The 15,168-nt window shown below is 39.1% G+C and overlaps 1 protein-coding gene across 6 annotated transcripts in view; it reads left to right on the plus strand.

Moving 5' to 3' along the window:
* The window catches only part of CFAP20DC (CFAP20 domain containing), a gene marked incomplete at both ends in the record, with an annotated part of 188,525 nt that extends 183,125 nt beyond the window's left edge, over positions 1 to 5,400 (plus strand). For all 6 annotated transcript variants that reach the window (XM_084248259.1, XM_084248260.1, XM_084248261.1 and 3 more), the window contains one exon: positions 5,288 to 5,400. In XM_084248259.1, the coding sequence (XP_084104385.1) occupies positions 5,288 to 5,400 (113 nt within the window). The remainder of the gene's footprint in view (positions 1 to 5,287) is intronic.
* Between the last annotated feature and the right edge of the window lie 9,768 nt (positions 5,401 to 15,168).

Raw genomic sequence — 15,168 nt, forward strand, 5'->3', positions numbered from 1 at the left:
TCTTTTTATTCTTTTTATTTCATTGTTTTCCTTTCTCTTTCTCTGGATAGAGGGCACATATTTGCTGAGAACTGAAATCCAGCATACTTCCTCAGGTTTTAGTGCAAGTTAATTTTGCTGTATTCTGAGATATTGGTGGAAGAGTTTGCAAGCACTTGGTACTCAGCAGAATCTTATCTAAAATGTCATCTTTATTGATCCTAAGGCTGACTGTTCCAAACTGTGATCCCACACCATTGAATTGTTTAAACAATAGTGTATTAGTATGCACATAAAAATACAGTCAATCAGTTCTCAAGATCTATAAAAGAGAAAATGCATTAACCTTAAAAAAAATTCTTGATGGCAGCATCAGAAAATCGAAAACCAGGGATAATGTCTTGATTCAGAGATTTTAAATCTGATAACTGGTGTGTCATCATTTATTTTCACATTTGAAGACTTTGCTTGTGCTTATAGGTTTCCTATTATCTACAGATAAAATGCATTAAATATAGATAATTAAGCATTTATATTAATTGACTTTCAAACAGTGAGAAAACTGGAGGGATTATTTGCACTAGCTGATCTAACCTGGGGAGAGCCACTGATATTGCTGTGTTTGCTCTGGCCCCTTCTGTTATTACTATTAACAAATTTCAAAGTGGATGAGGCTGAAACTTTATAAATAAATCATTGTCTGAAAGACAATTTCATTTCACTAGAAATGACTTTTTGTGTGAAGAAGAGTAAAAATGTAATTTGGACCCCTGTCCAGATGCTCTTAGTCTAGTAACAGAGAATGGTTTTGTTTGTTAATTCATCCTTTTAGAGTTTCTGAAGCCAGTCTTTAAATAGAGCAATTTAGCATTTGGGGGAAAAACAAACCCTGCACTATCCAAGAATATAATTGAAAATTACCCTATACCCATGCACAATAATTACCTTTCAAAACATTTCCCATTGCTTGACATCATAGTGGTAATTGCTTAATGATAATATAATTTCATTACGTAGGGATTACAATGGCAAAATGATGTAAGTTGGAAGCTTTGAAAATTAAGTTATAATGAAAACAAACCTTTTATGCAAGTTTAAAGCACTTATTTCAATGTAAAATTATACATAATATCACCCAATTTTTGTACTAATGTCATTGTTGGTAGGATTTTTAAATTCATCCATTTAAAGCTTTAGTGCTAAAACCCACAAAGCCTGCCTTAGTCCCATGTTTATAATGCATGAGGTTCCAGTTTATAGTGATATGTATTGGAACAAATGCATTTATATAGCAGTTATAGCTTCAGTTTGTGTGCATTGTGTAGCAAAACCTCTACGAATGAATTGGATCCACCTCAATCCCTTTGCAGTTAGGTGAAAAAGACCCGTGGTCCATTACAATGGTTATTTCCATCTTGAAAAACTCCTGACTAGTTGTACAATATTTTGAGTGTTCTAATTTAATAGCACCAGTTTAAATTTTTATCTTTTTGGAAAGTATAGGCACATACTGCATTGAGCAATTATATACCATGTAACAGAATTTCCCCCACTGCGCGGATGGAGTATGAACAAGAATCAGATTACAGACCACCGAGATTATTTTATTCATAATCATTTACCTCAGTGAGACGTAGTTTTACCATTATGCCTGATGGAGAAATTAGTTTTCTTTCTGAAAAACATGATCTATGGTGAAAGAACTGGTTTGTTTTTTTGTTTGTTTGTTTGTTTGTTTGTTTGTTTGTTTGTTTGTTTGTTTGTTTTAAGATAAATTCATCACAATGGCCTGTGTAAAACTAGCGGGAGCTTTGTATTTCATATCAATCCACTCTAAGTATTTTGGTAGTGAAAAATCAAACATTCAGTTTCTGGGTAAGGACTAAGGTATGAACCCCCACTGGTCTGACTTAGCCATCTTGTGCTTTCCACCATGATGATGATAACTATGGGTGTGTGTGCTAAGTGTCATTTTCTCATAGTTACTATCCTTACTTTACATATGAGTAAGATGAGGCTCAAAATGGTGAATTTCCCCAGGGTTTCACATCTGTGTCTGGCTGATTGCGTTGCTAAATGTCACACTGATTACCTCTATGAAGCCTTTCCTTTGTACTTTAAGCTTTATCAATGTTCTTGTTCTGATTTGCTAAAAAAAAAAAAAAGAAGAAGAAAATTATAGCCTATGGTTTATGACTTCTTTTTATATCTTTCTATCACTTACATCTTTAATGATAATAGTAACCACTATTTATTGAACAATTGCTGTGTGCACTGTGCTATGCCTGCTACCCAATGTTCACTATATTCTTCCACAAAATCCTATGAAATAGTCATTGTTATTCTTATTTTATAAATGAAAAACCAAAGGTCCAGTAAGGTAAAATAACCTATAATTAGACTAATCTTATTCAGGTAATAAACCAAAAAGTTTCCATCCATCTCCAATTTTTCACTCTTTTCCATGTTTAAGTTCCCAGGTTTGTCAGGTTCTAGAGGCCAGCAGTGCTAGATCTCAGCTAGTCTGCAATTGCAACTCCCAGTTTAACTCCTTACAATCTTTAGTAGCTGCTTTTGTTTCGTGTGTGTGTGTGTGTGTGTGTGTGTGTGACCTCCAACTAAACTGTCACATCCACAACTAGACTGCTCAATCACATAGCAGGCACACAATAGTTACTTATTGATAAACTGATTTTGTTCTGTTCTCTGCAGTAGGCGAGATAAAAAAGGGATGATGGATTGAATATCTGAAAGTAAAGGAAGTGCACACTCTTCTTTGATGTGCTTGATGTGGAGACGTGACCTAAAGGGACTCATCTTCAATATGTAGCAGCCACTTGAAAAGCATTCTCAACCTCTCCTACCTAGAGGGAGAAGGGGAGGCAGAGCCTGGGGAATCACTCTTAAGGTGACAGTAGAAAATGAAGAAAGGCAGCCTGCCTTCTCTGAGGTCCTGTTCTTAAATTGTACAGGGCCCTCAGGTCAGCTACCACTAATAACGAGGGCGTTAGCAAAGACCTGTCATACTTCAAGGACATCGACCACTGCAGCCAAGAGTCACAGAAGCTCATCAAAGGCACTGCAGGCATCATTGGCTTCGGTCCCCTGTCTTATGCAGGGTGCATCTACAAAAGCTTGCATGTGTGACTGCCCCTGCTTCACCGCCCCCACCCCCACCCCCAGAGTCCACATCCCATTTCCTGATCAGCTCTAATGTTTAGAAAATTCTTCCTTGTGTTAAACCCAAATCCGGCTCCATGTAACTTCTACCCATTGGTCTTACTGTTTCCTCTTGGAACCCTACTGAATCTTCTCTCTCATTTGCCACCCTCTATCTCTTTAAAGCCAGCAGGGCTGCTGTGACCTCCATCAAGCTTTCTCTCCTCTGGAGTGAATAAACCTGGTTCCTTTGGGCTTAATTGGACTTTTTGCCTCTGCTTGTCCACGTGGACTTTTTCATCTTTGTCAGTGGTTTTTGGAATATGCTTGTTTCCAAACCTAATTTCTGTTAATGTAGGATGCCTTTACAATTTTTTATTCTTTTCCATCTTTAAATTTCCATAATATGCTAGCTCCCAAATGAACATGTTATACCACCTTTTGAACAAAATCATCAAGCACGGTGTGGCAAAAAGAACACAGAAGCAAGTTTAAGCTTCCTCCCTTACACTGCTTCTGACTCACCTAGGGACCTCAGGTGAGCTGTTTAACTTTGCAGTCCGCTTTCCGAATCCATGAAATGGGCACGATAATTCCCACCTATCACAGGATTGTGAGAGTCAAACCAAGTAGTGCTTGGGAAGGTGCTTTCTAAACCACTGATGTTTTAGTAAGCATAGCAGACGCTTCATTGCTCAGTCAGGCTCCACTTTTCAAGACTGCCAGCACTGCGTGCAACTTACAAGAGCATCAGCTGACCGCCTGGTCTGCCTGCATCAATGCACACTCCTGAGAAACATGGTGTGTTTCTGATATCATCGCATCCCTAATACCTAGCTCAGTGCCTGGTGCAGGAAGGGGTCACTTTCAATGCTTTTGAATATTTAGGAGGATGGGCAGAGGAATGGCTATGCTGTGGTTTCAAACCCCGCCCCCCTTCACCCCTTCGCCTTGTTTCCTTGAGCTTAACTCCAGTTTGTCACCATCCTGACGCTGCCCATGTACCAGCATGGTCTGAATTTGGCAGAAGTCCCACCACCACCACAATCCCTTACTTGGAGCAGTGACACTTAAGATCACAAGCATTGCTGCACAATCATTTATTCACCCTTTCAAAAAATATTGTTTACTGAGCCTCTATGATGTGCCAACCCTGCTCTTTGCCCACCCTCCAAGCCCAGGTTTGCTTTTCTTTGGTCCTCAGTAGCCTGGGCTAGGACAGAGAAAGAAGTGTCTTAATCATCCCCTTCCCCTTGGGCCTGCTTAGACCTTCAACTTGGGAAGGTCTTTACCTCCCAGCCTCTGAACTCTTATTATATGGATATTCAGAAGTGTCTAGAAGGTTCTCATTTCCTGGTGATGGCATCAAATTCCAAAGTACTTACCACAACACTGGGCATATAATAGGTGTTTAGGAAAGATCTTAGAAACACATTTTTTTCATTGCATGCTATTTGTTAGAAACCAACCAAACCTTACTAGTATCTTGGACAGTAAGAGTTCTCTTCATCCAGATCACCTAAATGACTCTCACCAGATAAAACCACCAAACCAAAGGTCATGTTCCCAGCAAGTATGACAGACCTTAACTACCGCTAATAAAGAAAACACAGGCTGACACTGTGTTTTCCTCATGTGTTCTATGCTTTTTGTATCTCACATTTCTAAACAACATTATTATTTTAATTCATGTTTATTTGGTAGCCTTTTTGGATCGATAGGTGAGGACTGAGTTCTGTGATATCATTTAATTTGCCCTGTTTTGCATGTGTACAGCTCTGGCTGTGAAGAAGTCTGGAACTAAGATCATTGAATTTTGAATCCTGCTCCAATTTCCCTAATCCGAATTAGCATAACTCCTGAATTCTTTGGCCCTCCCCCTTCTTGCTCCTCCCTGCCAATTCTCCATTCCAATTTTTCTTATCCTTTGTATCAAAGCTGCCCTTGCAGTCTCTGTTTCTCCTCCACCACGCTGTACTGTAGAGCTCTCCGCCCGTCTGCAGCATTTCTCTTCTCCAGCGTCAATATCCTGCCCACTTTAAGAAAATCTCTCGGGAGAGATGGTGATTCCCGCTTCGTTGCCCTTCCGGTTTTGCAATTTGGGAATGTCCGGCCAGCAGCTAACCTGTCTGTGGTTCCCCTTCCACAGGTGAAGACGACGTGAGTGTGGAAGAGGACGAGGAGGTGCTGACTCTGCTGTATGACCCATGTCTGAACTGTTACTTTGACCCCCAGACAGGGAAATACTATGAGTTGGTGTAATCCCTCCTTCCAGAGCAAGGAGTGCCTTCCCCACCCCCAGGCAGAGCCCAGGGCAGTTGTGACTCTGCGGAGTTGGCACCTCAGTGTGTGTATGTGTGTGTGTCAGCAGGCCTGCAGAATCAAAAGTAACGAGAGAGATGAACTCATTTTTGTAAATAATGTTCAATGTTAAGAATACCTACATTCATTTTGTAGATGCGTGTGATTTTTTTGGGAAATGTGAAAGAATTAATACAGACGTGATTTTAGGACTTTGAATTGGTTCTCATTTGTTGGTTCTCATACTGTACATGTAATTTTCTTTATTTCATATAATTTTATGTGAACAAATTAAGAGTTATTAAATTCAAATTTTGTGCAGTGTTAATCTGTAAATGATGGCTTGATACACAGAAAATGTATTCTTGTTTAAAAGATATCTGGATAACCTTTTATTTTACTACCTATTTGTATTGAAAATAAAGTATGATGGTCAGACGAATACCTTTTCAACTGCTTCTTTTTATTCACCACACTTTCTTTACCAGAATATTCCTAGATGATACTTACTTTTCCTTCGATTCTTACAAAGGAAACTCCATGAACTGGTCAGATTTTTGAACACATTTTATTGGCACTGGCCCCACCACTTCCATGTTATCATAGTTTACCCAGAGTTTGCCATAGATCAGAACGGTGTTAGTCACTTCAGTTTCTCAGTGCTGTGCTTTGCTTTGTGGTTTTGTTGTTTCATTTTTTTTGTTTTGTTTTTACCAGTTATCTCTGAATTCTTATAACAATCCACATCTAGCTCATGGATCCAGATTTAAAAAGAAGTCACTCATTTGAACACCCCTTGAGCTGGAGGCTTTTTTAAGTCCATGAGGCTGTATCACTGAACTCCACTTCCTGCATTACTAGGAAGAAATCTTAACGCATCTTGAATCTGAGGAAGCAGTCTTGAATTGTGTGCCACGTATATTAATATTGAGCCCAGGGAAGTACTTATTATGTTAACTGGCATATTTTGTTATTTAATAAAGATTTTTAATAAAGAAGAGTACCACTGCAAATGAAAACTTATTGATGTACAGTTGGATTTAATGATGGACTATAATTTCTTTTAATGTTGCTTGATAGAGGAAATGAGAGCTCTTCTTTCAGGGGTAGATTTGGGCTGCTGTTCAAAGGATCATACATTATTTAGAACCATGTTTGTATTTGATAAGCCTTTAATCCCACTGTTCACAAAGTATACCTTTGTTATGAATTTCTCAACCGAGACCTTCATACTTAGAAAATGCAAATAAACCACTGAGACTTCAGAAGGCATGCTTCAGAATGATAGCTGGGTTATCTTGTATGTGACCTTGAAGTTTGGAGTAGGGTTGGAAAGTCTTCCTTCTTTAATCAGTCTCAGGACCATCCAATTGAAAGCCTCTACTAATTAAGACCTGTAGTTACAAATGTCAAAAACATCATAAGCTAAAAGTACTTAAGGATACATACTTGAGTGTTTCATAAACCCCAAAACACAATGCCACAAGGCTTCCAGATGAGTTCAAGCCAGGACATAGATAATTTATTTGGGATTCTGGAATTCCAAGCAACAGAAACCCTTGATCCCAGAATTTGAAGGTTTGTTGAACAGTCAGACTACTGGAGGCACAGAAAGCAGGGCAGATCCAGGAATCCTACAGCAGTGGCTACCAGCTTCCCCCAGTAAGGTCACCAAAATGACAGTGCCAACTTTTTCTGCCTCAGGTCTCTGCTCTAGGAACAAGAGGCTGATAAGCTTTGCCTTGTCCAAGAATTAATGGAATGGGAGCAAGATGATCCCTAAAAAAGGAGGGTGGTATTACCAAATGGGAGGGATGCAAAGCCTGCGAAAATGACAGATATTTACCCTGGAAGTCTAGAAGCCTCATTAACCTCTGATTTTATTTTTGCCCATCTCTTCTCTTCCTCTTCTCTTTCTCAGCTACTCAGCCTGCCTGCTGGAACGCTCAGCCAACAACACAGAAATATTAACTCTCCGTTCCAATTCAGGAATCCTAGACCTGGGATTCCTATTGACCCAATTTAATCTGATGCTGCAGAACCTTCTATTGCAGATGAGGGCGGAAGACAGTTAAGGCATTCTCATGAACCTAGCAGATACTCCAGAGTTATCTGCTACAGGGTTTTACCATTTTTTCCATTTTGTCTAAGAGAATTAGCTTCATCGCTGTTGATACTTCTAAAGAAACTTGAAAAACAGAAACGGAGTGCTTCACACTGCCAATTTCAAACCAAAATAATAGTAAATTTCCTTGGAAATTCATTGGATACTGCTTTACTCATGATCAAATTTAACTTCATTTTAGAATCTCCTGGAACATGTAGAAAAATACTGATGCCTAAGTTCCACTCTCATAAAGTCTAATTTTATTGGTCTTGGTTCAACCTGAGCATCAGAAAATTTTAAAACCTCCCCTGACAATTCTAATGTGCAGTCATGGTTGAGAACCGCTGCTATCGATTAAATCCAACATGATGAGAGGGCAGAGGCTTTACCTAATAGCACATGTATCAGTAAGGAGGAGTCAATATTATAATTAGTCTCCATTTTCATGACCTTGATTTCTATTTTTCTAACCAAATGTATACTGAGCATTATATCTGAAGCTGTTCCAAATGAATCCTGAAAAAAATCATTTGACTCAATAGGAAAATACATCAAGGTAATTTGGTACCAATTTGGGGACTGATTCAGTTTCTTGTTTCACCTATTTCATGATACAACTTGCCAGTGACTTTGTCTTTTGTCTTTTATTTATTATTTAATTATAGAACAGGGTAATGGGAATCATGGAAAGACAACTGTCAGTTGATACGCGTCATCCATCACCTTAGTGATTTACCTTCCCTGGAAATTGTAAGTTCTCTCTCCTATTAATTTTATTTTCTATTAAAGGAAAATACCAACATATGCAAAATACAGTGACTTTTGCAAAATAACTTGCCCTATTGCATTTCTCCATATTTTTAGATTAACTTCAATTAAATCCAACGTTTCAACACATCTTGATAGTTTTTGGAAGTACAAACTGCTTCATAACCAAGAATACTTTAGTCACAGAATGTACAATCTGAAGGACAATTAATTAAAAGAAGTAATTTTAAAGTTGCTCTTTGGCTTTAATTAAAGATTTAGCTGCTGAAATTTTCTGGAGTGTTCCTCTTTAAAACATGTTTAATGACAGCAAGTACAGTATGAAAACAGTCTTTTCAAACTTGCATCCTATGACTTTGTCTTCAATCAAAATAACCTGAATAATGAGGACTAAGAATCACCTAGCCAGATATGGTTGTATTATAGGATTTCTATTTCATAAATCATTCATTTTGCATTCCCAAAAAGTTAGTCATAAAGAGAATTCTTGTCAAGCAAATCCTATTTTGTCTTTTTCGTCCATTATACTGGTTGAGATAGAATCATCTAATTGGCCCTAGGAAGAACAATCAAGATCATTTCTTAAACTCTGATTTTGCAATTGAGAAAAGTGAGATTTAGATTGGGAGTTAATTGTCCAAAGGCACTCAATTGTAAAGGGGAGAATAGAGCCCATAAATTCTCACTTCCAACCCAGTTCTTTTCCCAACCTGAGAGAATGAGAATGATTCAAAAGTCCCAGTTAGATGCACATCACAGACACTGGACAGTGGTCATTGGAGGGCTCTGGCACCCTTTGGGAACCCATTCTCTGGCCCTCACCTAACATTTCCTTCTCTTTTGCTTTCTGCAAATTCTCTTCTCCCATTATCGGCTTTTACAATTTAAAGATCAGCATTTCCCAAACTGTGTTCCAAGCAACAAATTGCATGCAATGTTAGTTTAATGGGAATCAGGGAGGAGTCCATGGTCAAACAATGCTGGAGAATACTGTAGAAATAGAAACGGTCATTTATCTTCACAGGGGAGGTTCTCAATTACCTTAATAGACTAACAGGCAGAAGGAATGTCCATGAGGAATGGAATATGCAGCACTTCTCGAATTGTTTTGTTCTCAGAACTCTTTTTCACACACAGGACTTCCTTTACTGCAGTCGATCCTTCTCCAGTGTCTGCAAGACCTGACTCCCCCAGTACCCCCAAAAATGTGTCTCCCCAAATGGATGGATGGATAGGTTGATTAATTTTAATTTTGTGTGTGTTGTTGTTGGTGGTGGTGGGGGGTGGTGGTGATGTGTCTACTTTAAATTTTTGTTTTGCCCAGATATTTCACAGACCCTGACCATGCAGTAACATTATTGTTTGGACTTTCATCTAAAACAAGCTATGCTGAAATCTGAATATTTTTTAAGTCAGAGGCTTTGGTCCTCTAAGATGGAGGAACTATTCTTTCCCATATTTTAAATTACGCAAACATAACTGTAGGGAAAAGTTAACTTATAACAAAGGATAAATCTAAAAGTTCATTTATCACCTATATTGGAGCTTTACATCTTAATGAGTGTTTTGGTTCTGTTTTGGGTGGTGGTAATATAATTTAGACACACATTAAGTCAAAATAATTTGACTTATGAGAATTAAATAACCAATAAACATGGGTCACAGATAACACTAAATTTTACTGCTGACATATTCTTCTGTAGTTAATCACCTATAATCTTGTGAAGCATTACAGAAGTGAAGTGTGGGAAATGGTATTGATTGGTTCTCATCAGCCCAACTTATCATTGTCAATGTTTATGCTGAACCTGGCAAGATTTAAGCATATAAACTTGCTCCTCATAGTATTAAGTACTGCTGATATTTTAACCTGTAGATCAGGGTAAATTATCTCTAATTTGCTATAAAGGATATTTCGAAAGACATGGGGTGAGGGGCAGGGAAGGAAATGGTTGTGCCCTTGATACCTTAATAATTGAGATAAGCATACTCATCTAGAAGTATTTGACTTAAGAAGTCCAGGAAGGGGAATTTGTCTTTGTTTCTGATAATATGGCATCATGAAATAAAATTTCTATTAGTGATAGAGTTTCAATAACCTACAAATAAGTTCTAAAATGGAATTAAAACTATCTCGTTTTGTTTTACAGCTTGCTAAACCCGTTTATCTTAATTAATGACCCATGGTAGAGGATTACTAGGTCTTTGGTGGTAGGCATGTGGTGATAACTGCATTTGTAGAGGTGTGAAGCTATACCCCTAAAACATGTACAGTGTTGTAAATCAGCATTACCTCAATAAACAATTGTTAGAAAAGGAAAATCAAAGATTAACACCTTGTTTTTCCTACTCTACTATAAGCAAAAAACAATTCAGACATTTCAACACTGAAAACTTAAAAAGCTTTCAGCCAAATCAGTTGAAGAGAGCTTTCTTTCAAACCTTTCAGCTGGTCAAAGAAATTGATAGTATCCTATTATGAGCTAATTCTAATAAGCAGAATATACTTTCCCCCTAATACCTGTCTTAGTCTTTGATTTTTAATATTTAAATATTTCTGAAATCCATTTTGGTGTCTAGGTCTCGGCAACACGCTTATTATATCTTTCAATTCACTTATTTAAAAAGATTTTAATCCCCTCAGGGCAGGTAATTCTCTAAAACATCTGCCATTATCAAAAGAAATTTGATTTAAAGGGAGAAATGGATGCAGCGCCTCCATTTATTAGCTAAACAGAAGAATGTCTGGGTGCTTCAAAGTACAGATAAACAGCAAAAGACTAATTCCAGATATTCCTGTTGTAATTGTCTCTGATCTGCTGGTGTAGATCATGGTAAAATTCCTGGTAATATCTATAGCCTTAATTTATAAGAGTTATCACTGCTTATATTTCTCTTAAAGTCTTCGAGAACCTGTTCGTGTCTTGTCAATTGTAATTTTCATTATAATCCGAACACTTAACCTTGCCCACACACTGCATTAACTGGGAACTCAAAAAAAATGCAGCTGCCTGGACCCCTCCCCTGGGGATTCCTACCTGCCCTGGTTTGAGCACCACTGTGTCTAAAAGTAGCCAAGGCTGAGATTCTCTGGCGTAATCTGCTCTCCTTTCTTGTGTTCATCTCCCCTCTTAACTTCCTGTGGTGCCTGAATCAGTAGTTTGAAGATCCCCAAGGGCATATATAGTCAGTGACCTTGGAAAGTTTCCACCAATAAGCTAACCATCACTTGATGGATTTCGTCTGTGAGCAATCAAGTAATGTTCTAGCAAGCAGCTTTGGCCCCACGTGGTTGGTGACCACTGGACTGGAATACACAAGTTGCTTTGTTTTGCTTTCTTTCTTCCGTCTTGTATACATTCCAACCTAAACTATTCATTCTCCTTCCTGAATGTCAGATTATGTTTTATGTTAATGAACATACCTGGATTTCAGCTTCCCCATCAACGAAGGAAGGAGGGGTTATCAAGGGACTGGATGAACATGGTGAAAGTCTCTGTCTTGGGCTATTGAAAATAGCATGAGTGTGCATGCTTTTAAGTGTATATTTTATCACTAGAACCATCAGTTTACAAAACTATTCATGACTTAGTATCATTAAATTAAATACGGTTAGGAGGTCTGGGTATTTTCCTATTTGTAGTAGTTGTTAGTGAGTCAGATCTGTTTTTCTTCATATAAACCTGCTACTTTTTCCCACCTGAGCAAAGGAGTAGATAAGTGGCATTCCATTTTTCTGCATCTGTGACATGCTTCTAAACAGGAGAGGCACTGGGAATTAAAAACCTCGCTCAAATCACTCCCTTCAGAGTCATAAACCTTTTGCAAAATCTGTTTCATGCACAGCCTTGAATGGGGATGCTTTGAGCTCTGAAGGTCTTGCGATGATTCTTGAACAGTGGGGTTAAATGGCACAGGAAAGAGTGGGAGGAAAGCTTGGAGATCGAGAAACCAGTGAGTCAATAAGCAAGCTAGTTGGGACTTGGAGCACCTCAGCTCCCGCCCAATTATCTTTGCAGAGCGAAAATGGGGGTGACATCCATTTGTGAGGTAAGACTGTAGTGTGGTGTTTTCTCAAATCTTCAAGGACAATTTGACCCCAACAATTTGGAAAATTTGGAAACATCCAAGATGACGATAAGTGTACTACGCATGACAAAGCAGTAGCACATAGCAAGCCCTCAGTAATGTTCACTGTTGTATTATTTATGACTGGGCCTATGTAGGGTCAGGAAGACCACAGTGCAGGTTTTCTGATCCAGCAGACCGAGTAAAGGAGGAATCAGAATCCTCAGTGGCTTTTTGCAGGCCTTTTATTTAGATTACCAGGAACACGGCAGGCAGGGGTGCTGGGGGGCCGGGAGGCTGCAGTTCTCCCAGCCCCCAGCAAATCCTCACTCTATCTGGACTCTCCGGCCTTCTCTGCTTCTCTCTCGGCTTCTGCTACTTCTTTCTCGGCTTCTCTTTTGGCTTCTGTTCGTTCTTGGCTGCTTCTGGCGTCCCTGTGACACCGCCCTTAAAAGCCCAATCTCAGTCCAGGTGAATCCCATCTACCTATGCCCACACCCTGCTCCAGGTGCCCGCCATCAGGCATGCATTCAGGACCGCAAGGATCCATCATCTATCCTGATGGCGGGAGGGCAGAAAAGCCTGACATTTTCCTTACCCTACAACCTACCAGACCAAGAGCTTTCAGACTTGGAACTCTGGCGATAGACAATAACTATGGTATCATTACCTGAAGGCTGGCTGGTCTTGGTTCCCTTGGCCAATAAAAGGAAACAGTTTGAGGAGAAGGAAAGTAGTTTAATTTGTCGACGAATGGAGGAGGGCTGCAGATGCGTGTCTGAGAGACCACCGTCCTGCTCTTGGGCAGAGATCAGGGGTATTTATCCAGGGATACAAGGGAGTAGAAGGGGGAATGGGCAAGGGTCAGCATGTCCATCCTTCCAACACAAGTGTCTGGAGGTTTTGGTTGGTGCCAGCTTGCTTTCACTAGCACCTGGTGGTCAGCTATTCTGATGTTATCTTCCTAGTGATGCTCTTTTCCTTTGGGATGTAAGAAAATGAAGTTTGTAATTTGTGAAGCCCAGAGGGCAAATGAAGGAAATGGGAGAGCTTATTTGGTGGGCCAGAGAGAGATACTTTGTTGCTGCATCATTATTATTCCTATAAATATGAATGATAGGTATTTTAATGTACATAAGTTAGAATTTCATATCATGCTATAAAACTAAGCTAAATAGTGTTTTATCAGTATTCTCAAAGAATAGGAGCGTCAGTTTCAGATAATTAACCATAAAGTAAACTAACAATTTCCTAAGAATTATGGGAAATATGACTCACACTAACTATAGATTAAACACCTGGGGTCTTGTAGTTGGAAAATAGACACTCCAGGAATTCTTCAAAACTGTATTTAGCCAATATCTGTAACAACTCTGGTCTGATCCATATGGTTGATCTAACTGGCTGCACTATGAATTTTCAGTGTCTTACTCCTAAGTAAAATAAAAATCTAAGACCAAATCAACCATTTCTTGCCAAAACAAAGATTTCAGAAATGATCAATTCCAAACCATGTACCTCAAGTGTGTTTAAAAAATGGTTTTTAACTTTTAATCTTCATGGTAAATTGTCTTTGCTCAGCTAATTTGTCTAATACATATTCTTAGGGGTTTGAAATAATTAAACAACGCTTGTTAAAAGTTTGTAATCCAGATTTCGCATAATTTCAGCCTGACGCTCTATTCCTCTTACACTAAATTAATGAGGTCTTCTCATAAATGGATAAGCTTATGTTAAGAAGTTACAGTTCTAATCATGTTTATCTTTGCCTTTACTTGCTATTCCGGTCAGCCATCCTCTACAAATGTTTCTCCCCAAATTTCTTTCTAGAACTTAATCACAAGTTACAGATATGAAACACTTCACAAAAAAAAAAAAAAAAAAATCCAACGTCTTCAAACCACCCCCCTTTCCATTCTTTTCAGCCATGTTTGCTGCCTTTGAGAACTGAGAAGTTGAGGGAAACTCACAATCCCCCTCACTGCATGTTCTCACCACAACTTTCATGCCACATAGGGTGTTGTAAACCAGTTAGGGTGAGAAGCAGTTTTTCTCCTTAGTCTTTTTATTCTCCTACTGATTCCAGCACCATCAGGTTTTAGTTCCATTTCCAATACCAAGCTATAAAAAAATGTACATGTCAGCTCTAACGTAGAGTCTACCATAAACTTCTAATAATGCTTTCTGAAAGTTACAGTTTCATTCTCGAAAAGATAAAGGGCATTTTGCATATCTCTTGATTAACCCTAGGCCACCAAGATTCTAAGGTCGCTCATCCTTGGTCACATTCCCTAAACAACATCACCACCTTTGGGCCTCCCCGGTGGCGCAGCGGTTGAGCACCGCTCTGCGAAGCTGTCCGCAGCCTCTGCAGCGCAGGTTTGATTCCCCGCCGGCCAGGGAGAACCCCATATTGTGCGACAAACCTCTCCTGCCTCGCCCGCTCCTCCCCTCAGCAGTGTCTTCACTCTGTCTGCCTGTTCTGCTCCCCGCTCTGGCTCTGGTGAATTCTCTCACCCTCCCGCGCTTCTGACCTGTACCCCAGTTCTTGTATAAAATAAATAAATCTTAAAAAAAAAAATCTCCACCTTTGTCTTAACAATTACCGCTTCAGATTTATATGCAAAATGCAGTGGGTTTTTTTTTTAAAGATTTATTTATTTATTTGTTTGTTTTGTTTAATTATACAAGCACTGGGTACAGTCAGAAGTGCGGGAGGGTGAGAGAATTCACCAGAGCCAGAGCGGGGAGCAGAGCAGGCAGAAGGACCGAAGTACACTGCTGAG

This window comes from Talpa europaea (genome assembly GCF_964194135.1).
Source record: "Talpa europaea genome assembly, chromosome: 11".
Taxonomy (NCBI): domain Eukaryota; kingdom Metazoa; phylum Chordata; class Mammalia; order Eulipotyphla; family Talpidae; genus Talpa; species Talpa europaea.